At 37.2% G+C, this 25,708-nt stretch overlaps 1 protein-coding gene across 1 annotated transcript in view; it reads right to left on the minus strand.

Moving 5' to 3' along the window:
* The window catches only part of LOC131431649 (ATP-binding cassette sub-family G member 1-like), a 123,097-nt gene that overhangs the window by 11,427 nt on the left and 85,962 nt on the right, over window positions 1–25,708 (minus strand). The window contains exons 3-6 of the mRNA XM_058597487.1: window positions 24,756–24,873; window positions 23,881–24,461; window positions 23,696–23,818; window positions 1,471–1,736 (exon numbers count right to left, since the gene is read on the minus strand). Coding sequence (XP_058453470.1) covers window positions 1,471–1,736; window positions 23,696–23,818; window positions 23,881–24,461; window positions 24,756–24,873 — 1,088 coding nt within the window. The remainder of the gene's footprint in view (window positions 1–1,470; window positions 1,737–23,695; window positions 23,819–23,880; window positions 24,462–24,755; window positions 24,874–25,708) is intronic.

Here is a 25,708-nt window from a genome sequence, read left to right on the forward strand (position 1 = left end):
CTTGAGACCGTGTTATACTAGGACGTACGTTAATATCGTTTAAACTGCGAAGTATGTTCTATGATTTTGGTTAGGAAGCGGATACCGACATAAAAGCGCTTAGTGGATCGCTTGGTTATGCGGTTAATAGTTCGATCCGGTGATGTCCTGCCAGTAACGGTTGTCTATGGAAAATACAGAACGCAAAACATAAGACACTGTACGCCTGGCAGCCGGCTGTCCGGAGTTTTACGTATTTCAGAAAATAATCATTTCAAACAGTACACATTGACATAAAACTCACAGTGGTCATTGTCTCCTTATTCAAATTTAAGAAAATTTCAATATCAAGGTGTTCGGTTATTATACTTCATTGTAAAATAACTAGAGAGTTCACAGATTCAAAACTTTCTTCTAACCCGGAGGTTGCAAGCTTTGAAAAGTCAAAATGTATCAATCAGCTTTGCAGAACTCCCTTTCAAATATGGCTTGAATTCATAAATTTATATGACGCCCATTTGAGAAATAGATATAGGAAGAAGAACCGGTCAACGCAGGAAGAACCGGTAGGCGCTTGAATTATATATTTATTGAAACTCCGGTGGAAACAAATGCAACAGCTGAGGTAGCAAAAAAACGAAAACCAGTTCCCAGATGAAAACAAATTGTTCATCAACTGACACTGACAGAAATGGTCGGGTTATTAGCCATTGTGTTGATCGCAGCACGCTGGGGATTCTAATGACGGACAAGTGATTAGTTGAGTCATTTGTTGAAATGCTAAACTCGTTCGAAAGTATATATACTAATCGGAATGACACAATTAAACAGTCTGATTGAGTGTAGAAACCAACGAAATATTTGAAGCCGTGTGTTAATTACTCCAGACTAATCAACTGGTTTTGCGAAAAAATGACTATTCAAATGGGTTTCCGCACCGGACGTCATTACTTTAACCAGATGACATTTTAGTATTATCATCATTGCATTGTAGTTCTCTGCAATATATTTGAATTACAAAGCAATGCGTGGTAGGGTAACTGTACCTTTAATCATTTTAGCTTCACAATTCATCTCATATATTGAAACCATTAGTGAGAGTGAAGTTTGCAGTCTCTTTTCAATGTATACCAGATATCACAATAGTTTTTCTTTGGAAATTAGCTTCGCCGAGTCCAAGCGAAAATATTAGCTCCGATTACATCGCGATCGAATTAGTGAAGCATTCCAAAACTCCTGATTCCAATCAAAGTAGGCTTTCGTTGATGAAACTAAAATAGACCCGTTTTGTGATCAACAAAGAATTTCCATGCCACAAACTTGGCAACACTAATCTACCAATGGGCAGGCAATTAATCTTATTTACATGCATAGCACGCAGTTTTCCTAGCGTGAAATTCATCATGGAGATGCAGTTTCAAACGAACCGCCACCGTCCATTGCCGGTCTATGGTCAACAAATAAATCCCCGGTACATTCACAGAAACTTACATAATTGCGCCTGAGCTGCAGTAGATTCCGGTACAGCAACAGTAAAAACTGCATCACCAGTGAGGCCGGCTTGGTGTTATCGACGATCTCCGGACAGAACACGTTGTCTCCGTCCGACTCGGTGACTGTTCCGCAAACGCCCCGATCCTTCAGCTGTTGCTGTAGCTCTTCCACCTTGCTGTTGGCCGTGTCCTTTAAGCCGTTTCCACCGCCACCACCACCGCCGCTGCCCGTAACCGTGGAGAAATCATAAGTAACGGATTTCACTGCGGGTGGAGAAAAAAAAAACAGGAAATGAAATTGAGGGACTCGGAATGGTGCAATCGCGAAACGTGTCTATATGCTAATGGCAATGGCAAACAAGAAATTGCAACTCTAATCAATCTCGTGAACCACGGGTTGAAGTAAATCACACTGGAACAACATAATCTTACTAGTGGACATTCCAAGCAAAGCAAACCCGTTGAATAACCCAGAGAGTCGTACGTTAGACGAAAACCTGTTCCAATAGATACTCCATCGGAGTGCTGCCGTGCCAATGCCCTTGAATTGCATCTCACAGATGTTTTTCTTGCAATTAGCGTTGGTCCGATAGAGACTGATGCCGTAGGGAAAATGATCCAACACAGGAAAAATCTATCGTCGATGTTATTACGCAATTCATCAAGCAATTAAAATACAACTTAACGTTGATATTTTAATGAATTGAGTTCAAAAGACGTATCCGATTAAATTGCATTCCGACAACGCTTATCAAATGTAGGATAGGCCGGAATGAACTGTCGAGATAGCTGTTATGTTTGTCGCGTTAGACGAATTAAAGCAGGGGAGCAATTCCATGCGGAATCGGTTGATTGTTAGAGATTTTTTCACTCAAGTCTAATTTATGAAAAGGGCGTATGTGTTTTAAGTCACATTATTTTTAAACAACTATATCCAAAAATCTATAGTTTTTACAGAAATACATTCTAAAAAAAATATTCACTAAAAAAAATCTTTCTATTTCTCGTGAAATCGATTTTTTTTTTTCAATCTATAGTGGTTTTCAGCTGGACATAGAATGCGACGGAATCGTCGCAGAATTGCGAAGTAATGAGCGTCAGAACTACAGATGCCAGGTTTGCAGATTGGTATGTAAATTTGCAATTTCGGTTGTTAGTTGACTTTGTAATTCAGCAGACTTTTTTGCAGATTTTCGGAGTTTTTATAAACAATCGTCCAATTTGATGACTTTTGTTATTACTGTAGGATTCTTTTTTGGTTTTTCTCGACATAATTTTATATTTTGAGCTCACATAGGAGCATTTCTAGTACGCAGACGCCCAAAATTTTACCTGGAATCTCTGCCAGAATATTGGACAGTTGTTTTAACCCATTCGATGTCTGTTGTATTGAAATTAACTAGCATTAGAGCTACAAGAAAAATGATTCGACTGGTGGATTGAGGTCAATTGCAGTTTCATCTGGTACTATTACTTAGAGACAAGTGTTATTTCATTGTTCATTGAAAGCATCAACAAATATATATCTGTCAAAGACGACCAACTTTTTAGAATGGACGATTTACAATTTTTTGTGATAGTTTATTTTTATAGTTAAAATCGACAATGTTTCGACTACAGCACGAGGTTTTGAAGACCAAGGCGTCGATTAATACAAAATATGAATGAAAAGGAAACATACTAATCACAAAATAAAAAATATGTCAAATAAATAGCACACGCTTGAAAAAAATCCGTGCAAGTTGTAGCCGACGGCAGATCACATACACGATATCAAAATGAATTCATTATGATTGAAGTTTAAATAATAATTATACTGGTAATAGAAATTTGTCGTTGTAACGGTCAATTTAAAAAATATTTTTTCTGGCTCGTGGTCTCGAAGGGGTTGAATCGATGCGAGTGACAGTTTTACTATCTTTGCGGCATTTTGTCGCTATCTTATCGCATCGCAATCTTTTCATTTAACTATTTTTTTCCGTAAAGAACTCGAAAATATTCGACACGTATTTTTTTATTTCAATATTGTACGTGAAATTTTCAAGAAATGATTTTTTGAAATTTCGCGTTTTCGAAAAAGAACCTTTTTTCAACAGCCTATACTGTAAAATCTAATAAAGATACAAAAATTCGCCCAAAACAAGAAATGTGCGTCTTTTCCTTAGCTTTCAAATAAGCGATTCCATGAAACAACCTTTAAAGTTAATATAATAAAAAAAGTTAAAAATTAATAAGGGGCTGTTCATAAAAGACGTCACGCTTTTTTTGACGAATTTTGACTCCCCATCCCCCCTTTGTCACAAATTGTCACAGAAGCAAAGACCCACAAGTCACATGTCACGAATAAATAAAATTCATCTCAATACATTCTCAATATGTATGACAAACCATACAAATATGAGGGAAAAATCGATTTATTACATGCTGTCATTAGATTAAAAAATATCCCTGAAACTACAAAATCATCGGAATTATTTTATTAATATCAACTAGCTGAATTACCCGGCGTTGCTCGGAAATGTTTCGTGAAGAGAAGGCCGAAAAAAATTCTCGAAGTTGTCCTGCTTAGTGAAATACTCTTGTAGTGAAACATAACTAAGACGGAAACCCGATCGAACAATACTCCGTTCATGTTCAGACTGCGAATGATCAGTGTCCCATCTCAGATCTCACAATAATCATAATTTTCATGGTATTCTCGACAAATTGGATAAGTTTTATATTTGAACCCTTTTGTTAGGAACATTTAAAACACCTTTCAATAAATACCTTCTTAGTAACCTCCGAGTTTCATATCTATATGTGCTTGTAACGTACTTCCGTACTTCCTCGTCACAATCGATTTACAATACCTTTGGCTTCCATGGATATAATCACTTGCTACTCCCTCCTCTTTATAAAAAAATTATGACATCATAAATTGTTTAAAAATTTTCCATCTGATAATGATTATTTTACAACGAAAGGTTGTTTAACATCATAACTACATTCATACTATAGAATGACGTTTTTATGTAATTTATTTTACCAAGGTTTTAACCATTTTGGTCGTTCATCGGAGAGGAGAACCTATAGAATAATGATTCAGTTAATACAAATGTTGTTGTAATCCTATTTCCAACACCTTGAGTCGACAGTTTTCTCAATTTACTTAATAAAATGCATATTGATTGTATGATTTCGTCAATTCAGATCAATGTTGAGAATACTTATTTCCCCTTCCTCTTGTGAATATTTTTGTGAACCTCCCACAGTTGCTAGAATTATACTGTACTCGTAAAGAAGTACCAATTTTTCGTAAAACACGATCAATTTTCCCTTACACTTTCCATGTTCGGGGCACTTGCTACTCTCTCTCACCCTCAAAATAACCTTATAATCTATTTTGATTTAACTTCCTTTTTGTCAGTGAACTTACAACATATCTCCTCCATGATTACCCTGAGTAGTGTATCTGTGCTTTTAAAAAAATATCGATTCCCACCTTTGGGACACGTGCCAAACTTGGTGGTGATTCGTTTAGTTGTTTCGTAGTTACGCTGAAACTTAAATACACTCGCGTTCATAGACAGATAAAGATTATTTTCCCTTAGCTCTTTGAGTTTCCCGGCAAAATGGAAAATCCTTTGGAATTGGCAAAATGGAGATCCTTTGAAATTATTCGAAGAAAAATACGACCTTGAAATTTTTGCCACTCCCTTGTTTTATAAAAAATGGAAGATTTAAATTTATTTTCAAAAACCCCTCCTTCTAGTCTAAATGTCGATTCTATTAAAATTTCGTCATTGACCCTCTGCCCCCATGTTAAGGACACTTCCTACACACTTTCCTCCCTGAAAATGTCCTAATGATCATTTCTGAAGAGCAAGAAGTATCTGTGTCATTTGATAGCAATCCGTTCAGTAGTTCCGGAGTTGCGCCGTTACAAACATTCCATCCCCTTTTTAGAGGGACGTACTACATACACCCCACACGAATACCCTAAGTTGCACAAAAAGTATCTATGGTCTCCAAAAAGTATCGAATCTCGTCAAATTAAATAATTTTTTTCATTACCCCTGTTTAGGATAGTTGCTACGCTCTCTCCCTCATAAAAATACCCTTACAACTATCTCTGAAGAGCAAAAAGCAGCTATGCCAAGTGTGATAGCAATCCGTTCAGTAGTGTCGGAGTTATGCCGTTACATCCCCCTTTTTTAATGCAATTGCTACATTCACTCCCCATATCTATCATATCTAAAGTATGGAAAATGTTTGCATGATCTTCAAAAATTATCGATTCTTGTCAAATTTTATGAATTTTTTCTTGGCCCCTCCTGTTATTGATACTTGCTACGCTTCCTCCCCTATAAAAATACCTTTATGACTATTTCTGAAGAGCAAGAAATAACTGTACCAAATTTTATAGCAATTCGTGCAATAGTTCCGTAGTTATGCCGTTACAAACATTTCACTCCTTTTTAGAGGCACATACTACACCCTCTCCTAACAGAATATCCATATAATCTTATCTAAGTTGTGCAAAAAGTGTCTTCAAAAAGAACCGATTCTCGTCAAATTAAATAGTATTTTTAATGACCACCTTGGTTAAGGACACTTGCTACGCTCCCTCCCCCCATGGAAATATTCTTATAACCATATCTGAAGAGCAAGAAGTATCTGTGCCAAGTTTGGTTCAGCAGTTTCGGAATTATGCCGTTTTATACATTACACCCCCCTATTTAAAGGCACTTGCTACATCCACCCCCCATATAGTCATATCTAAGGTATGCAAAATGGTTCTACGGTCTTCAAAACGATTCTTGTCAAGTTATATGAATTTTTCAATGACCCCCCTTGTTTATGACACTTGCTACGCTCCCTCCCATATAAATATACTCCCTAAACCATCTCTGAAGCACAAGAAGTACCTGTGCCAAGTTTGGTGGCAATCCGTTCAGTAGTTCCGAAGTTATCGCGTTACAAACATACAAACTTACATCCATTTTTATATAAAAGGTGATTTTTTTGAGGTTAGGATTTTCATGCATTAGTATTTGCTCAGATTTTTTGAGGTTATGATTTTCATGCATTATTATTTACTCAGTATGCTCTGACATTTCATCATGAATAGACTTACTAACGAGCAACGCTTGCAAATCATTGAATTTTATTACCAAAATCAGTGTTCGGTTCGAAATGTGTTTCGCGCTTTACGCCCGATTTATGGTCTACATAATCGACCAAGTGAGCAAACAATTAATGCGATTGTGACCAAGTTTCGCACTCAGTTTACTTTATTGGACATTAAACCAACCACACGAATGCGTACAGTGCGTACAGAAGAGAATATTGGTGTGGTTTGTACGCTGGTGGAATCATTGGACCGTATTTTTTCAAAGATGCTGTTGGACGCAACGTTACAGTGAATGGCGATCGCTATCGTTCGATGCTAACAAACTTTTTGTTGCCAAAAATGGAAGAATTGAACTTGGTTGACATGTGGTTTCAACAAGATGGCGCTACATGCCACACAGCTCGCGATTCTATGGCCATTTTGAGGGAAAACTTCGGAGAACAATTCATCTCAAGAAATGGACCGGTAAGTTGGCCACCAAGATCATGCGATTTGACGCCTTTAGACTATTTTTTGTGGGGCTACGTCAAGTCTAAAGTCTACAGAAATAAGCCAGTAACTATTCCAGCTTTGGAAGACAACATTTCCGAAGAAATTCGGGCTATTCCGGCCGAAATGCTCGAAAAAGTTGCCCAAAATTGGACTTTCCGAATGGACCACCTAAGACGCAGCCGCGGTCAACATTTAAATGAAATTATCTTCAAAAAGTAAATGTCATGTACCAATCTAACGTTTAAAATAAAGAACCGATGAGATTTTGCAAATTTTATGCGTTTTATTGTTTAAAAAAGTTCTCAAGCTCTTAAAAAATCACCCGTTATATAGATTATATAAATTAACAAAAGTATTTGGTTGGAATTTATGAAACATTTAAATCATCTGTTTTATTTCTTCCTGCCGGAGAATCTTTTCATGATCAGTTAATCAGTGAATTTTAAATCACATCGATCAATATCGGTACTGATCTTCCGTCACACAATGGGTAATGATTTTAAGCTAAAATGATTCTTGATTTATGTAAGTTCAATCATTGGATGATTCGATAAGCTTTGATGTTGGTGGAGGAAAATCACATATGATCAAGATAAGACATGACATGATCTACGTCTGAAATCGTTGATCTCCCGCCATTTTTCAAATGGAGTACAATTGAATAAACTGCATCAGAATCAGATACGAGAAATTCTTATGATATACTATTATCAATGCTAGAAAATCAAATTACTGAAAAAAATGTCAGTGCATAACTTAAGTTAAACCGTTTGAAGGCATCTTTTTCTTTTTCACTCATATTAGGCAAAATTTATTAATTTCGCTAATTTACTCGCTCCTCCGTGCACTTTTGCTGATCACAACAGAAATGATTTCCTGCATCATTCATTTCCGAATTTACAACAAGAAGCTTTTACATCAACAAATACACGTTTTCCTATAGAATGTAAACGTTTATTGTGGAGATTTTTTCAGGAAATGGGGCAAAGCAGTAATATAATTAAGTATTTCAAAAATGCGCTCATTGAAAATATTGAACGTCACATTCCAAACACCTCCCCCCCCCCTTCCCCCTGTCATAAAAGGTCACGTTTTATGAAACACCCCCCTCCTCCTTGCGGCGTGACGTCTTCTATGGACAGCCCCTAAGCAAATAAACAAATTTCAAACTTGGGCCTAATTTTTTTCTTTTTTTTTTATTGAAAAACGAAGCCTTAGGGGTTTAACTCAATCTTGGCAAAGTTTCAGAGTGGAAAGATCAATACTTCCGGAGCAGTAAATTACGACCCGCACGCGCGGAGCGTACCGCAGCGCAACTCGCTCGGATATGGGCTTAACTTGTCGACACATGTCGCGCCACAGATCGAATCCTAACTTTGTCAGTTTATTGTTAGCAACGTTTCAGGCGAGTAAAATTGGGACAAAGGATTTACATGAGTAATAAAAAAATGGTGACATAAAGTTTTTGCACAGTTGCAATTTTTCTATGATTTGGTTTTTCTGGTTTACAAAAACTCAATACGTCAAACGTGTCCTGGGAAGAGAAAACATTATTTTCAATTCCTTGTCTCCGTGCGGCTCATCATAGGGAAACGATTGTGTTTCAGAAATAGTTTTGAAATGAAATGGTTTTGAATTCTTCGGTGATCGTTTTTTTTTATTTAAAATAAACTCACTTTTCAATTTAGGACACATTTTCGACTCAAGATTTACAGTTCGTCATGTTTCTGATTATCTACTAATCGATTCGTCTCAAAACATGATCACTATTTCGCACAATTACACTACCATTGAATGCTGGATGACTTCATAATTAGTAATGTTCACTTGCCACTTGTTTAATTAACGATTTAATACTTCAAAAACTACCCGACAAACAATAAAAGTCTTTAAAAATATGAGATGAAAGTTTTTCACTTAGTTCACTTGATTGCGCTTTGTTTTCATCTCATTTGGTTTCGCAAAGTTGCCAAGTTATCTTATAATATTACAAAAAAAATTGTTTTTCTTCTTCAAATTATCATCAAAAGGTATGTTTTTGGTATCCGTGAAATTAGTTTAATTATACTGTTGATATTTATATTTCAATAAAACTGTTTCGGCTTCGAAAGAGCGTGTTAAATACTATTGAAATAACCATTGTGGCAAATCTAGTAGCACTGGTTTCATTTCGCCAATACGTCAACATAACGCTGTGAAGTGTGTGTGTGTGTGTTTCATCGGCTGTGCACAGCGATGCCAAATATTTTCATAGAAAATATGTATTATTTTGCATAGAAAGTCTATATCTGCTCTATCTGCTTTCACTAATAAAATGGTGTTAATCATAATCAATTATCTGCATAAAAGATTTCTACTTTAACGTTGATTACTTAACTTTTAAAGAATAGATACTCAGAGAGAAAAGTCTAATCTTTTACTTCTCACTTTTTATCTAATCTGTATCAAATTTAGGAAATCTGTATAAAATCTGTACATTGATTTGAATCAGTATGCGAACGAAAAAGTCTATTCAATACAGATAAATCTGTATAAAAGGCATCTCTGGTTCTGCATTTTGCTTTTAGAAGGGCTAATGCCTAAATAGTAACAATTCCGTTTATGGTTTTATTTAAAGTTCACCAAATTAACTTTGCAATAAAATTTTAAATTTAAAGCGAAAGGTAACGGAAACGACCGAAAAATGTTTAAACGTTGAAATGATCTCAAGCTAGTTCTAAAAATATCGTGTGTTGTCTCATAGTTTGCACTAGACCGTTTTTAAGAAGAATTCTGACATTTTGAACCTGAGAGTGTAATAGTGGAATATTTTGTTTTGATTGCTGTCGCCATTATTAATTTATAGGATGAATAAAGGACCAACGATAGGATGGATAAAAATCCATTGAGATGAAATTAGTAGCAGAGTAGTGAACACATCGTAAGTGTTTTTAGCTGTTTCATGAATATTAGTTAAATTTTCAAGAAATGTGAATCAATTCTCAACGTGGAGCAAAGCGAATAAAGCAGTAATATGAAAAAGTTATGATGATTTTAGTGGCTAAATCGGGGTTTTAAGGCGACGTTCTTACAAATGAGATGAAATAGGGAACCCTTACCCTACAAGTGATTCACTTTTATTCAAAAATGATGAAAATAACGAAGTTTTGTCTTAGACCCCCACTTGAAAAGTACCGAAAATCGAATCCGGATAAAACTCAATGGCAACCTATGGGACAACCAAGCCTTTCATTTTCGTTAAGTTGGTGATAATCGGTTAGGCCATCCCTGAGAAAATGAAGTGAGTTCCTCTTTGAGAGCTTTTGACTTCTACTTCCTGAATCGGGAACAGAGGTCGGTATATCCTAAATCAAATTGTTTGGTCTCCCACCAATCAGATCTGCACAATTGGCTAGTTGAAAGAATTTTGTCATGGATAGAAATACGCTCAAGAAAATAAATTTTCTATAAAAGGTGTTTTTTAAGGGGTTTCTGATTTGAAATTTTAGTAACACACTTGCCAAATTACGAAATTCCCATTTTTTTTTATTTGGTGGATAATTTCTAGACATTTAAATATGATTTCGAGCACCACATTTTAAAGATTTGGCAACAAAAATTGATTGATTATGGAATGCACTCTAACAGGTTTACTTTGATCAAATATTACTAGCCCGAATGTGCGTTTTTGACGCATCGCGTGACGCTGAAAACAAAATTATTGCAGCACGTGTTTTATTGAAATGAATAATTCAACCGTCGGCATCACGAAGAACAAGTTTCACTAGTCATTGGAAAGGGTGAAATTTTTCGACTCTAGTGACCAACAAGCACACGGCTATGTCAGATTTCAAAAATATCATTCGTCACACGTGCAAAACAGTAACCCGTCGAAGGTTACGGTGTAGCACGTGATGCAAAAAACACATTCTCAAATTCAACCGTTAACGAAGTGCAAACAGCTTTTTCCACGAGCCTTGGGAAAGGGTTCACCTTTCCCATGGTCATTATATACCGGCAGTGCGGTAAAATATTCGCATCTAGTCGTAGCTATTGGATGTCACTCCTCCTTCAGTCAACGAGATGCTATACGAGGTGAACTTGAACTTGACTTTGACAGCTTTGCAAGCGCGACAGAAGAAGATAGCAAACCACGAACGTTCGACGAGACACGCGTGTGCCATTATTGAGGGTGTTGAAAAAGCAAACGCCAAAAACGGTACCGAAATTAAGCCAACAAAGGAAACCGTAAAAATTAACCACTTGCCACTGAAAAATTTCCTAGACCCGCTAGTCGCACAGCGAATGATGACCCACCGCCTCCGCAAAATTGACTGGTGGCAGCGAGGGTGTTTTATGAATAGTAAATCACCGACCGACAGAGGCTACCCATCAGACCGGTAGACAACCTGCGCCACTGTCGGATTCAAGTTTTTATGTTAGTTTGTTTTTTTTTTGCAGTGACATTTCATTTGCTTTTGTTACGTTATTTTATACATCTTTTCTCGTATTGCAAGTTTTACTTAGCTGCGGTGCATTAACCGCTTGGTTTTGTGCCTGCCAATGGATTGTTCCTTTATCGGCCTGTTTTCTGTACGACTAATATTTACATTTAACAATGTAATTTTTTATGTTTATCACTGGTTTTCATCAAACAGTCTACTGCGAAGAAATATTAATTATTCAGTAACATGCTTTTCTTTGGCTTCTTTTTTTCACAAGCCTTACTTGATGATATACCCATGCATAGTGGTTCAAAACGGAAAAATTTTCTCTATAAAATATTATTTTTTAGTGATTTGTGTCCTCACAAAAGTTTTTGTAATGGCACTTCTTCTGATGTAAAAGGTCATTAGGGTCGTCCATGTTTGGATTGAAATCGGGAATTTCAATCTTTTTATATTTCTTTTTTTTCTTATTTACTAATATTTTTAAGTATATCACTGAAAGATTATGTGAAGCATTTTTTTCAATCTTGAATAAAATAAGAAACTTCTTCTGGTAATAAACTAAAATAACTTTTTCAATTTATAAACTGTTATATCAAGACAATAAGAATTTTTCTTTATTTTGAATCGTCGCACTCAATGATTAAATACACTTTCCCCTATAGTTCTGGAATAACCGAAAGTCGGACCCGGATGAAATTAAAGCAACCTATGAGACTATAGGGATATATATTTGAGCCTGTTTGTGGAGAGCGATCAAATCATATCTGAGAAAATTGAGTGAGTCTCGTTTTGAACTTTTTGACCACTATTTCCGGTACTTGGAACCAGTGTTGGTGATTGCCGAAAATTTGACAGAAGCTGCTATATTGCTATCTATATAGTGAACAACATTTTCAATCCGGTAGAAGATGCTACAAGAACTCGAGTCTCTCAATGCATGAACCGCGAGAGAATTTTTCTACATTTCTTCGCCCCACTTCATACTCTGAGTATTTCACGGCCCTTAAAAAATTACAGTCTGATAATGATCGTTGCTGTGTGGAATTTCCCAAGAGAGAATCGCAAGTTGACAATTATCGCAGAAAATCGAATCGATGATTCAACTTGATGATTCTCATACTAGGTTGCAATATTTCAAAAACCTTGTGCGGAGCATTCACAGACTTTTTCATAGACACAACTTATACAAAGGTTATATGCTCATAGTTAGAATAAGCGGTAATAGTAAAATGATTCTATCGCAATTATCAACTGCCTGTATAGAATCGGATCGCGAAACGAGAATAAGCGACCTTTTGTTTGTTGCTTCAGAGAGGATCCCCACAGCAGCGTGCTAACCTTTGATGTTCAGAAATGTCATCGAGAAAAATTCGCTCTCGCACTGGTGTCTATTCTATGTTAAATGAGCCATGCCGGGTTGTTGTTGTTGCGATGATATCCGTCTCTCTTTGATAGCACTGATTCAATCGTGTGAAGAGTTACTGGTGAGCGTTCTTTGATACGATAAAAGCTATCCTTGCTTGGAACCAGTATAGCCGAAGTCGGTTCGTTTAGTAAATAACTAATACAGTTTACCAATTGAATCAGTTTTAAGCCAAATCTAGAACAATTTTACCCGTTTTTGCATCGTCGCTCTAAATGACGGAGTGCAACTTTAAACACACTTTACCCTATGAAAACATGATGAAATTCAATAGCAACTCGATAAACTGTGTCGAATGGTAAATAACTCATAGCCCTCCGGGTCAATTTGTAATATGAGCCTTCAAGACTAAATCTCCTCACACATCCCAGACCATGTAATATGAATATTTAAGAATAAATCTTTCACACACTCCAGACCACACGCACTTAACAAAAACCCGAAAAAGCGCCCTTCCACGAAAACCTAGAAACCTACATAAAATAAAAACATTACCTACATGAAGCCAACTAAAATGTCAGCACGCCGTGGTCATAAAATTCGACTACAGAAACAAGGAAGCTTCAAGTTTCAAATCGTTATGTCTTCGAAAAAACAGAACACAAAAACATAACAGCCTGTGTCGCTTCCCCCTTCTGCACGTCCCTCATGTCCAACAATCGATACCAGTCAACACGACCTAGAATAACAGTAACTCAGAGCCACACACTAATTCAAACCGACACTCACGAGAATAACCCAACATGCTATCGCCTCCTCCTCTCCGTATCACACCCGCTCACGCTCATCAAGAAGCTTTACTCACATTCTTACCCACAAAATATACAATGGCCGACACGATACAACGAGTCTCATTGTTTAAACCCGATTTACATTGCGCGTTCAGAATCCTCCTCCCGGATTCTCAGAGATCCTAATTGTAAGAACTAATTAGCTAGGCTAGGAGAGAATAGGCTATATAAGTAAACGAATTTATAAAAATCAAGTTAATCTTAATCTTAGATGTAACATCAACCCATGTTTTAATCAATTCTCAAATTTTTACTAATAAATTTTTCAAGTGATTGCATATACTTCCTAAATAAGTGTACTTTTACAGAAAAGCATCGTAATAACACTAACAAGTAGGTACAAAATGAATAAAAGATTTCCAAGTTTACATTTTTTCACCAGAAAAATATAAATTTGAATGTGGCAACCCTGCACGCTATTTGAAATTGAACGAAGCACGCTGCGAACGGAGCGAAGTCGCACGTACCGTCGTGTACTAGTTTTGCATCGTCATTGTGAATGACGATTTGAATGTTTTGACACTCATCGCCCTATAGTTTTGGAACCGGAAGTCGGATCTGGAAGAAATTACACAGTATATTTAAAAACAATGAGAGCTTTAATTTTAATCATGATTCGTGAAAATCGGCTTAAACGTTGCTAAGAAATCGAGGTGAGTTCCGTTTTTGGAGCGAAAACCGGAGACTAGTAGTCCCAAAGTAGTTTAATATTTTCACTAACTAACAAGATCTGCTAACTAGATGAATTTAGCTTGTGAAAAAATACTCATGAAATTGAAAAATTATCACTAATCGCACTGTAATAACAGAACCGAAAGTCGGATCTGGATTAGCTTTTCGGGGACATTTTAAAGAATTTCAAGACCTTTTATTTGCTTCTTAGTTTGGGAAAATCGGTTAGGAAATTTCCGAGAAAATTGAGTGCACATTTTCTCATCAATTTGCGCATATTTCCTTGTAATTCCGAAACCGGAAGTCGGATCCTAATGAAACTCAGGAAAATTGTGTGATAAGACCTTCCATCTGAATATCAGTTTGTGAAAATCGGCTCAACCTTCTATGAGAAACGTATGTGACTTTTTTTTCCTTTTTTGGTGCATATCATCCTGTAATTCCGGAACCAAAAGTCGAATCGGGATACAATTTAATAGCAATCTATGGAACCTTAAGACCTTTCATTTGAATCTCAGTTCATGAAAATAGGTTCAATAACCTCTGAGAAAATTGAGTGACATTATTTACATACATACATACAAACACACAGACATTTTGTGATCTCGTCGAACTGAGTCGAATGGTATATAACAATTCTAATGCATTTCTATAAATAAAGTTAAAAATGCTAAATTTTTAACTCTTGCCATTTGATGCTTTGTTGATTAAAAGATCAAAAGTGGTAAAATTTCCGAAATTCATTCAGCAATACCGTGGTTGTGGAACAAATAATATTAACTGTGATTAATGATAGTTATAAATATAATATAATTATAAAAATCGATCACAAAACATGGTTAAACTATGAATATCCTACGCAGACGAAACAGAAGTACAGGATATTGCTACGCCAATTAAAACGCTGCGTCTGCTGTGTACGAGTCATGCAAAATTCTGCGCTTCTGTTACTTCTCTATATCATATTTATGCCAAATAGCGCTTTTAGAGTGCCTAGAACCAGTGAGACGACATCTCATCCGTAATGCTGGTAACAACTCAAAACATTTAATCCGAAATGTTGATAGTTTCGTTAGCTTTACATTGTATTTGACAGGTCGTTTGCTCGTTTGGAACAAAGCTGTCATTCCAAACCAAAAGCTATTGTCACTCTGAGATTACGAGGATTGTTACTAATGTATTTATATTCTCGTTTGAACCAATTTTCGTAGCTTTTGTTCCACTCTTCATGAGGAACTCCCAAAACATGGGCTTTGAACGCTTCAACAGCTTCTTCAGGAGTATTGAATCGCTCTCCACGCAGTTTATTCTTCACGGAAGGGAACGAATAGCAGTTGTTAGGTGCCAAGTACACTCTTGTCTTGAATAAACCACGCCGAAAATCGTAATAAATCATTGCACAAAAATGTTCACGATTCAATTCCACTTTTTTGCTGAGGTAAAATTACCAACTCACTGTAAACAGAACAAATAGCGCTCAAATGACAGAATGTTCTGAAAATGGTAATGGATAAAAATGTCAAACTCAATGATGGAAACGTCAAATCCACCAGGCTACATAAGTAACAACCTTCGTACCGTTGGAGAGGAGTAATGCCATCAATAACAACAACAAATAATATTAGCGTGCCTACTGTGATTAATGATAGCTGTAGTGATAATAATAACAAAAATAAAAACAAATCAATCACAAAGCATGATAGGAAGATGATTGATAAAATTGCCTAATTTAGCTTCAATATCGTTTGCACGTTTGAAGCAAAGCTATCACTTTAAACGAACTGCTGTCATCTCTCTGAGATTACAGGCATTTTCTTGGGTTTAATGTTAATAGTGTATGAGTTCAAATCAATCAGCTGGAATTAAAATAGTATTTTGTCGCTGTAATTACAATTTAACGTGGATTATTTTTTCCACTATTTTAGCTCTTGCTGTCGCGTAGTGAAAACTGTAAAACAAACATTCTCAATGTGATTACGATCCAAATTAATTACATTCATAAAACGTTTATCTAGCATTCATTTCATTGCGGACATGTGTTGAAGCTACACACTTCGAAAAAACCCTGTGATTTAGATTCCTTTAAGATCCATATAAATAGAGCGTCGTAATTGGAAACGATTAAAAATAAAGACAAATGAAAGATGATGATGTTTCCGCTTCTCTTGTTGACCGAAAATCGTACCTTTGAACTATCTTATATTTAAAATAACAGATTAATTCATTTCCTCGCGTTTAATCCAAAATGACTACTCTCTTCATATTTTTTTAAGATTGATTCAAGATCCTCAGGACACAAGAATGATTTGAATTCGTGTCAAACACACCCCATTTTTCAACCAGATGTGTAATTTTACGTGTTTCAGCACTCAAAAGTAAGTCTCAACGCGTTAAATATGTGTAAAAATGGTCCATTTTTGTCGGTTTCAGAAGACGTAAATTTACACGATTTTTTCAAGGTGTGTACAAGGCAAATGTTTTCGGTATTTTCCGTCAACTGAGTTAAAGTTAAAAAATATCTAATCCGGTTCCGCCACATCGTTTTATTTATTTATTATCATCGAACATTACAGTCTAAATGATATGAGTGGGAAAAAGCCTGTTTGAGTGTACCAAAACATTTCAATGGCACTATTCTCAAAGAGGCATAAAAACCACTATCTTTCCAATACACTAAAATTTACACATAATGCATACAAAATTGTCGTTGTTAATAAATAAAACTATTCAAACATTTTACATTTATCATACAAACACCAATAAATAGTATACATAAATATCACAGAAGTTGTAGTCTTCGTATAGAGGATGCAATTTTTTTTTATGAGTCGCCAATCTCGAAGGTACACTCTGCTCGTGAAAAAGTACGTATCATTGCAGAGACTGGTTTGTGATATCCATAACTCGTCCGATGAACCCTCGTTGATAATAACGACACATCGCGTGTTCTTCTAGTGGCTCGAAGATCCAAACGGGATAGCAGTTCAGGTGCATCAATTTCACCATGCAGAATTCTCGCAACTGTTAAGGCTTGTTGAATACAACGACGACATTCCAATGATTCAGGATTTAATAGCTGACAACGATCTGGATATGGCGGTAGGTACTGCGGGTCACGCCATGGTAGATGCCTGAGAGCTAATCGTAGGAATCTTTTCTGAACTCTTTCCAGTTTCAGGTCCCAAGTTAACTGATTTCAATTATTCACTGATTAACTGATTTTATTTAACAGTTTCAATCTCGTAGTAGACTATCTTTATTCTAATAATTCTGTCTTTTCTGTTTAATATGCATGCACTGTTTACCTCAATCAATTTGTATACCTGTGTTTTCTTACTACTAATAGTACTTACTGATTATTAGTCTTCTTATCTTGTTTTACTAGGTTTTTATCGTTTTCTGCTTGCTTCTTTGCTTGATTGTATCTCTTAAATTTTTATTCGTGATTCATTCTTCGATTCTTGATCATTCTGTTAGTTATCTTCATTTCTAAATTTCATCCACAGCAATGACATACAAATCGCATCGCAAATCTATCTATATTAATCATTCCCAACTTAGACTTAAAAATCCTAGACGACTAAAGAAGATTTTTCAGTTTATGAATGATCTTGAACATTGCATTTTTGATTTATTCGGTCTTGTCCCCTACACAACCCCGCAATTCTTTGTAATTGTACAATTGCAATTGTGCAAGTGACGCATTTAAAGTTTGCAAAATACAAACAACAATCACCTAGTTGTTGCGATTATCGATATTCGGATGAGCGAAAAAAAGGATATCAGTTTTATTCGTATTCACGTCATCCAGTTGTGTCACTGACATAACCCTCCCGGCTTTTCGCCATATGAGATCAGTTTCAGTGAGAAACCCGCTTGCAAACAATCAATGTTTTTTTTCGACTGAAAGTGACTTAAAAAAATTCTAACACTTCGAACAATTCCACCGCTCACAAAGAGGACGATTTGCCAGCCAAAAAGAACTACACAAACAAAACGCTTGTGGAAGCAATTATATTCCACATATACACAGAGGTTTTAGAGGTATTAGAGTAGAGTCTTCATGAAGCACATAAGCCGTGAATATAATTTTCTCTTTCGTGGTCTGAACGTCGTTCTTCTCACAACGTAATTCATAGCAAGAAACTATCTTCACGAGGCTGCACAGTGCTGAAGATTGTATATTCAGTTTTCGCCAACAGACTCATGACTGGCTCTTAAATGTCGAATGTTTCTGCGAGCTCCGAACGCGAACGGCTGTTAATGATGAGTTTATGCCACAAAAACTGTTGCATATTACTTATTTAATTCGTGTCAAGTTAATAGAGGGTAAGAATCAGAGCCTAAAATTGTCACGCATTCTCAATGAACGAATCCAATCCAACAGCCTCATTTTTGTTATTTAATTGTCTCATTCGTAGATGCAATTCTCATTGCAAAAAAAGAGAGAGTATAACTGCCAAGGTCAATTCTGAACAAGCAGAATTCGTTTCTCATTCTTTCATCGGTGTTTTGAAAATCTGTGACGCTTGGCTATAGAGAGTGTACTAAAATATGATAAATCGAAGTAATTACACCCCAGAACCTCTTTGGAAACCAACACTACTACAGATTCGTGCACCAACAGGTGAAAGTCATTGTGAATCGTTTTCTGTCATTATCAATTCTCCAAGCTTCGCTTGAATATCGATACATCGATACTACTATGGGATTTTTTGAAAACCAAAAATGAATGAAAGGGTTAATGAAAGAAAGAACACAATGTTGAAACTACTGTTCTACTTATGTTTGCAAGCGAAGCTGAAAGTGACATTAATTTCTTGTCAATTTCGTCTATTTTGTGGCAATGAAAATGACCTTTTTAGCTTTTAGTTATACTTGAATATTATAAACAGAAGTAGCAGGAGCGCAGGATTAGCATGGCGATCTGGTGATCTCAGCAAATACTGCAAACAAACGCTTCGTTTGCTGGCTGCTCCTGAACTCTTGTTATTTCTGTAAATCAAATTCCTGCTAAATGGCGTTTAATTTGGTTTAATCGAAATAGTGCATGATAGTAAATAGCTTTTAAATCAGTATTCTGGATTGAATATTTTTTCATTGAAATTTCACTGTTTATGGCTATGAGCTGTGAAATTCTAATAAACGCTTTAGCGGTGGTAGTGCACACAAAATCAATACTGTATAAATAAAAGTGAAGCGCATTCGGAAGAAACATTCGTCGGTTATGAGCCAGTAATCAGTATATGGAGTGTATCGAAAAGTAGTTAGCAACATTGATTATTGAATAAAAACGCGAAAAAAAACATATTTTGACATCAGTTTTCAATATATTGTAGAAAAATTAAATTTTTATGAATTTCACTGATTATACTGAAGAAAATCCTAGTTTCCGTGAAACGCTCGCACTTTGAACTTGACATTCTTCATTAAATTCTGCACCGTTACTTTTGTGACTTTCCTGGTGGCAGCTGTCCAGTTTTATTTAACTCCTGCATGTTTTGGGACATTGTACTTTCCTTCCGAAAGTGCAGCTTGATAATTGCCCAATACCTTTCAATTGACCGAAGATCCGGGCAGTTCGGTGGGTTGATGTCCTTTTCCACGAATTGTACATTATTTTTTGACAACTACTGTAGAACGGAGTTGGCGTAGTGGGCTGAAGCCAAATTCGGCCAGAAGAGAGGAGGAGCCTTATGCTTTCTGTACAGTGGCAGCATTCTCTTCTTCAAACATTCTTCCTCGTACACCTTGGCGTTAATTGTGCCGTTCGTGAAGAAAATCGACGACCGCAAACCACAGGTGCAAATTGCTTGCCAGGCCAACACCTTCTGCCCAAACTTTTTCATCGCCACCGTGGTGTCAACGTCGTCCAGGTCCTGGTACACTGATTTCTTATAATATTGCGGTCCGGGCAGCGCTCGAGAGTCTTCCTTGGCGTACGTTTCGTGGTCGATCAGGATGCATCCGTCTTTATTCTGTAGAATCCGGTTATACAGTTTTCGCGCTCTTGTTTTGGCCTGAACTTGCTGTACCAGGGACTTTTTCGGCACCTTCTGTTTCTTGTACGTTTTCAGGGAGTTCCGAACTTTGATCCGTTGAATCATCCCAATGCTGGTGTTGAGCTGCTTGGCCAAATCCCGCGTCGACGCCGATGGGTTTTTCCTGATGTACTCAACCACTTCTAAGTCCCGGCCGGGCTGGCCTACCGGATCGGGGCAAATCCTTCATGGAAAGTGTTCGGATGGAGAAGAACCACAATCTTGATAGCAGCTAAATCGCAGCTTCAAAGCTGTAATATATTTTGTTTCTATGAATTCAGTTTCATAAACTAATTTTAACTTACATTTTCGTTTTCTTCTTCCTTTTCTATCCGAGACAAATAGCGCAAAACTGTACGTAGTAGCTTGTATAGCTAATAGGTTTAAATTTGCTTGTACGGTATTCGCATACCCAATATTACTGTCATGCCCATGTAATCGAGCCGTACTATTAGTCTAAGTATTTATAATTATTTCCATCAGTTTCTTTAAATTCATAAACAATTGCATGTATAGTTTTAGTTACCTAGTTAAATTCAATAAATTCAAACACTTAGATTTACACTCTTAGCACTTAGTTATTTTAAATTATCAGGAATAAATTTGTACTGAGACTGCACTGTTAGTTCACGTACTGTTTTATGCTGCAGGCGACAGTTTGGCACGCGGTCATGTTGCCTGACGTTTTCGACTGACATTTATGCTCTCTTCCGTTGACAGCAGTGATCGGTGTTGAACTTCACCACCGCGGCACGAATCAGCCCTGCGGTTTCGTAACAGAAAGAGTCTTACCGAACTTCTTGATAATATTTTTGACACTGGTGTGGTGCACTTTCACCCGTTTTGCAATTTCGTTGTACGTGACACCACTTGCTGCGCACCAAGTGTGCAGAATTTTCTTTCGCGTTTCCGGATCAATTCGACTCATTATTGAAACGATAAACCGTACCGAAACCAATCGTTTTAACGGTTAAAAGATCAAAATCGAAAGCTAAAAAAATGCTGTGTGACATCAAACTGAAAACTAGTTTTTGCTCTCAGTGAAAGCACATTAAAAACTTAATAGGGTAACAGAGGTATTTTGGCCCACTTTAGGATTGATTTTACTTTGGCCCACTTTGAATAAATATCCACCAAATGTTGTAATATCTTTGAAAAACCCTTCCGCAATGGGTAATTTAATGTGATTAGCTTCAAATTTATGCAACATCGGTTACTTAACATCGACAAAGTCCGATAAAATCGATAAAGTTTGTTAGGTTGGCCAAAATATATGAAGTGGCCAAAATACCTCTGTTACCCTATGATGTAGATTTTCTCGAATTGACACGTCAATTGCAGCCAAAAAACGTCCGGGATAGTATTCATTTAGGCGATATAACTCGCATGCAAGAAAACAGATTTTATGCAATCTCCACACTACCGCTAAGAGAATCCGGTTTCGAACTTAGGTGATTTAGAATGCGAACTTTTTGCGATTGCTATGGACTGTGAGTGCTAACTATAAGGAGACGGAAATTGTCGGTTTGTATGAAAAGCAGTGTTGTTTCACAAAGTTGTATGCAGGTAGTTTATGTCAATGCACTTAAAAACTTTGGAATGAACTTCGCGGTGTCGTATGATTACAAATACCGAAACTTTTTTTTTAAACTGAACTGAAACTGTTACAGGATCGGATACTTAACGTATCTAGAAGGAAATCGATGACGTCAAATATGTTTCTCATATCAAATTCAGAAATAAGCTCCTTCTATGGCAGACGATCAGCGAGATGGGAATGCCAAAGCCATTATTCAGATTGACCTGCTTCAGACAAACGTGGTACCGATGATCGCCAATTTATCTAATGCCTCCCAGACGTGTGGTTTGACACCAATATTCTCATGGTTAAAAAGAAGGAGCATTATTTGCGTAAAAGTTGAAAAAATGTTGAAAAAATCGTTTCTCCGCGGTTATGGTTGCGGTCAACTGCAGGATCTCGGCAGGATGTCAAAGCATTTTTGTAAAAGGAAACATAGGATTGAAGGAATAATTCTTCCATTGAAACTTAACTTTGTATTTTTGTGTTGCCATTTGAAATTTGCTCAATTTCAATGGATTCACTAAGTTGTTGATTTTAATATTTTTAATTTTTGAGTTTCACAAAACTTTTGCCTTGAAACACAAAATGATAACACAATGTGATATTAATTGAAAATTTGATGAGTCGATATCATATTAGGATTTCAATTTGATGTTGCTATCATAATCAAATTTCAATTTGTTCTCATTTTGATGTTAGACTTTACTCGGGAAAGCCTGCATGAGGAAATAGCAATAAAATATCAAATTCCGTCACAAAATATTGATAGAAAACGATCAAACCAAGAACAAAATATTGATAGAAAACGATCTGATTCTGATGCAGTTTTTTCAATAGTATTTTATTAGAAGATAGAGCTACTAGATCAATTTATTTAATGGAATTGGAATATCTCATCAATAATTACTGATTTGTTCAGTAGAAATATTATCAGTGGACAGAATCGAACGTCCATTTCCTGACAAGAGGGATTTATAGCGCAAAAAAAAAAAGCAAATCTTCACGATGATAGTCCACGGCAACGCCTGTCAGCTTTGATGTTGCTGCCAGTTAACGGCTGTATGAAGGCATCCCTTCATTCGCATTCGAGCAACGCAAGGTGCACTTTGTGACAAGAAGGTTCAACGATTCAACCGAAGGACTAACCAAACCCTCTCCGTACCGAAGTACCCATTCGTAGCTGAATGCGTGTTGTGCCTTTGTTAGTACGTGAGTACGGGGCAAATTAATAGCGTTGCACGGTACGGAACTGTGCGCCCTTAAGCAGCAGCCTAAATTAGTCCGGTTCATTGAACGATAGATGTTCGATCGGATGCCGTTACATCGATTAATGCAGATATAAGTTGATTAGATTGTGAGCGCAGCAATCAAAAATGTTAAACAAGTCATGCCGCAAAGCCACGGTTGAGTGATCGCCTCTACCAATACCGCACGACTGCTGTCGACAGGCTGAACTTGATCGTGTCAAACCACCATAAAACATCGTGAGAAACATGTTATCCAAATCAATAAAAAAAAAATAACCTGAACGCTATCGGTGTGGAGGTGAACCGGTGTGCACTTAGTTAGCAGTTAAAAAGTTAAGCTCTAATGATGGAAAATATTGCCCAACAAAAAAAATGGCGAATAGGTTTGCGTATTCAGTAGTACCGGTTCATTGGGGGAAAACAACTTACCATTATCGTCAAAGATCGGATCCAGTTTGATACATTCGCTGCTCATTTCGTAGTACTTTTTCAGGGCAGCTTTGATCACCTTCCCCACATCAGCACCGTACTCGCCGACGGCGATTTCCATCACTGTTGAAAGACACATAATTTTACAAAACCCTTCGATAAGAAAAATTCAGAAAAATAATCACTAAAATCCGCCGGGTTGTGATAGCTCGGACAATTGTAGCCCAGATTGGAGAAAAACGGCAGCAGCTCTCGTACCGGACCCTGATAGAAACAGTAGCCCTGGGTGACGGTGTAAAGTTTGTCAAACATCTCGAACAGCAGCGCACTGGGCGTGTGAATTGTGCAGATAATTGTCCGACCGTCCTGGGCCAATCGTTTCAGCAGCGAAATACACTGCGTACAGGACGAACTGTCCAGTCCGGTTGTCGGTTCGTCCAGGAACAGAATTGGCGGATTGCTGATCATTTCCAGTGCGACCGCCAGCCGCTTCTTCTGACCTCCCGAGAGGTCCGCCGTCGGAGTGTTTTTCTTCTGTTCGAGTCCCAACATGAAGAGGATTTTTCCGATCAGCTTCTGCTTTTCGTCGTAGCTGATACTGAAACCCAACTTCAGGTGGGTGGCACAACTCATCGCCTCGTTCACGGTCAGCCAGGGCCGCAGGGCGTCGTGCTGTTGGATGTAGCACGAGAGTTTCCTAAAACTCTGCGAATTGTGCGGCCGGTTCTTCCCGTTGACCTGCACCAAACCGCTCACGCCGGTTGAACTGTAGGACGAGAAGAAAAAAAAACAATCAAAATTTACTGCAACCATTCAGGTAAACATCTTTATTATTCGTGCAAAATACGCCGCATTTCCCACCCCAGTTTACTTAAAAGGAAGGTGTGAATTTTCTACGGTACAATGATTGACGAGTAATTATCGTCGGCTCGATGATTACCATCATGATTATCCGCATAGGTTGATTGTTCTTAATTACTACAGTACATGAATCAACCGAGCGTGACACTACTAGCAGTGGGTGGTTTTCATGTGTACTAAATATATATGCACTACTTACACGTATCCAGCAAGAATGTTGAGCAATGTACTTTTTCCGGCCCCCGAAGGACCCATTATGGCGGTAATTTCACCGGTTTTGAAAGAACCGTTCAGGCCGTGTAGAATTTCTTTGCTCTCTGAAATGAAACAAGAGTAAAAAATGCCATGTTAAAGAGACACGATTAAGTTGTAGGTATTTTGCTTGTGGTTATGAAAGTATAATTAGTACACCCAAACTTCTTCATTTAGAATGTTGAACATTTCAAGCAGCTATTCCGATCGGTGATGTAAAACACGGAAAAATATTTCAAAACTCAGCTTCAAATCAGTTCCAATCGATAAACCTTGTCAGTTGACGGCTAAACGTATCAATTTTGGCTATACCAGCTCCCGGCTTTCCGGTTCGGGAAGCACCGGAAATAATGGTCACAGACTTTCCTGGAATTCCTGAATTTCATCCGGATCTGACATCCGCTTCCAGAATTACAAGGTGATGAGTGTAAAAAAAAATCCGAACCGCCTTATAAAGCGCACCGGTACGTACATACGGTGGCACGGAAGAAGAAAACACAATACTGCCTCTACGAACAAAACACGCTGTGTGCGGTGTTGGATTTCGTACACGCGGTACAGAAAACGAAAACTAACACCGAAGCAATCGACACTGAGCATGAGTTTTGGATCGTTTTAAAGAAATCAGAATCACGGTACGTGAATTTGGTTGAACACGGTGCTGAGGTTGAGTTGAATACTTTACGAGATGTGTGCCCGAAAAAAAAGAAAGAATTTCAAAGGATTTAAGTTTATTTGAAAAGATATGTGCGTCGGGATTGCATGCTTCGCGATGTAGGGTAACGGTTCTCTATTTCACCTGAGCTTCTGTTTCCATTTCATGACTTTGAACACGAATCATATCTTTCAACGTACTGGGTAATGTCAGAGACATAACCGGATGACGTGAATACGAATAAA

This window comes from Malaya genurostris, chromosome 2, assembly GCF_030247185.1.
Source record: "Malaya genurostris strain Urasoe2022 chromosome 2, Malgen_1.1, whole genome shotgun sequence".
NCBI classification, from domain to species: Eukaryota; Metazoa; Arthropoda; class Insecta; order Diptera; family Culicidae; genus Malaya; species Malaya genurostris.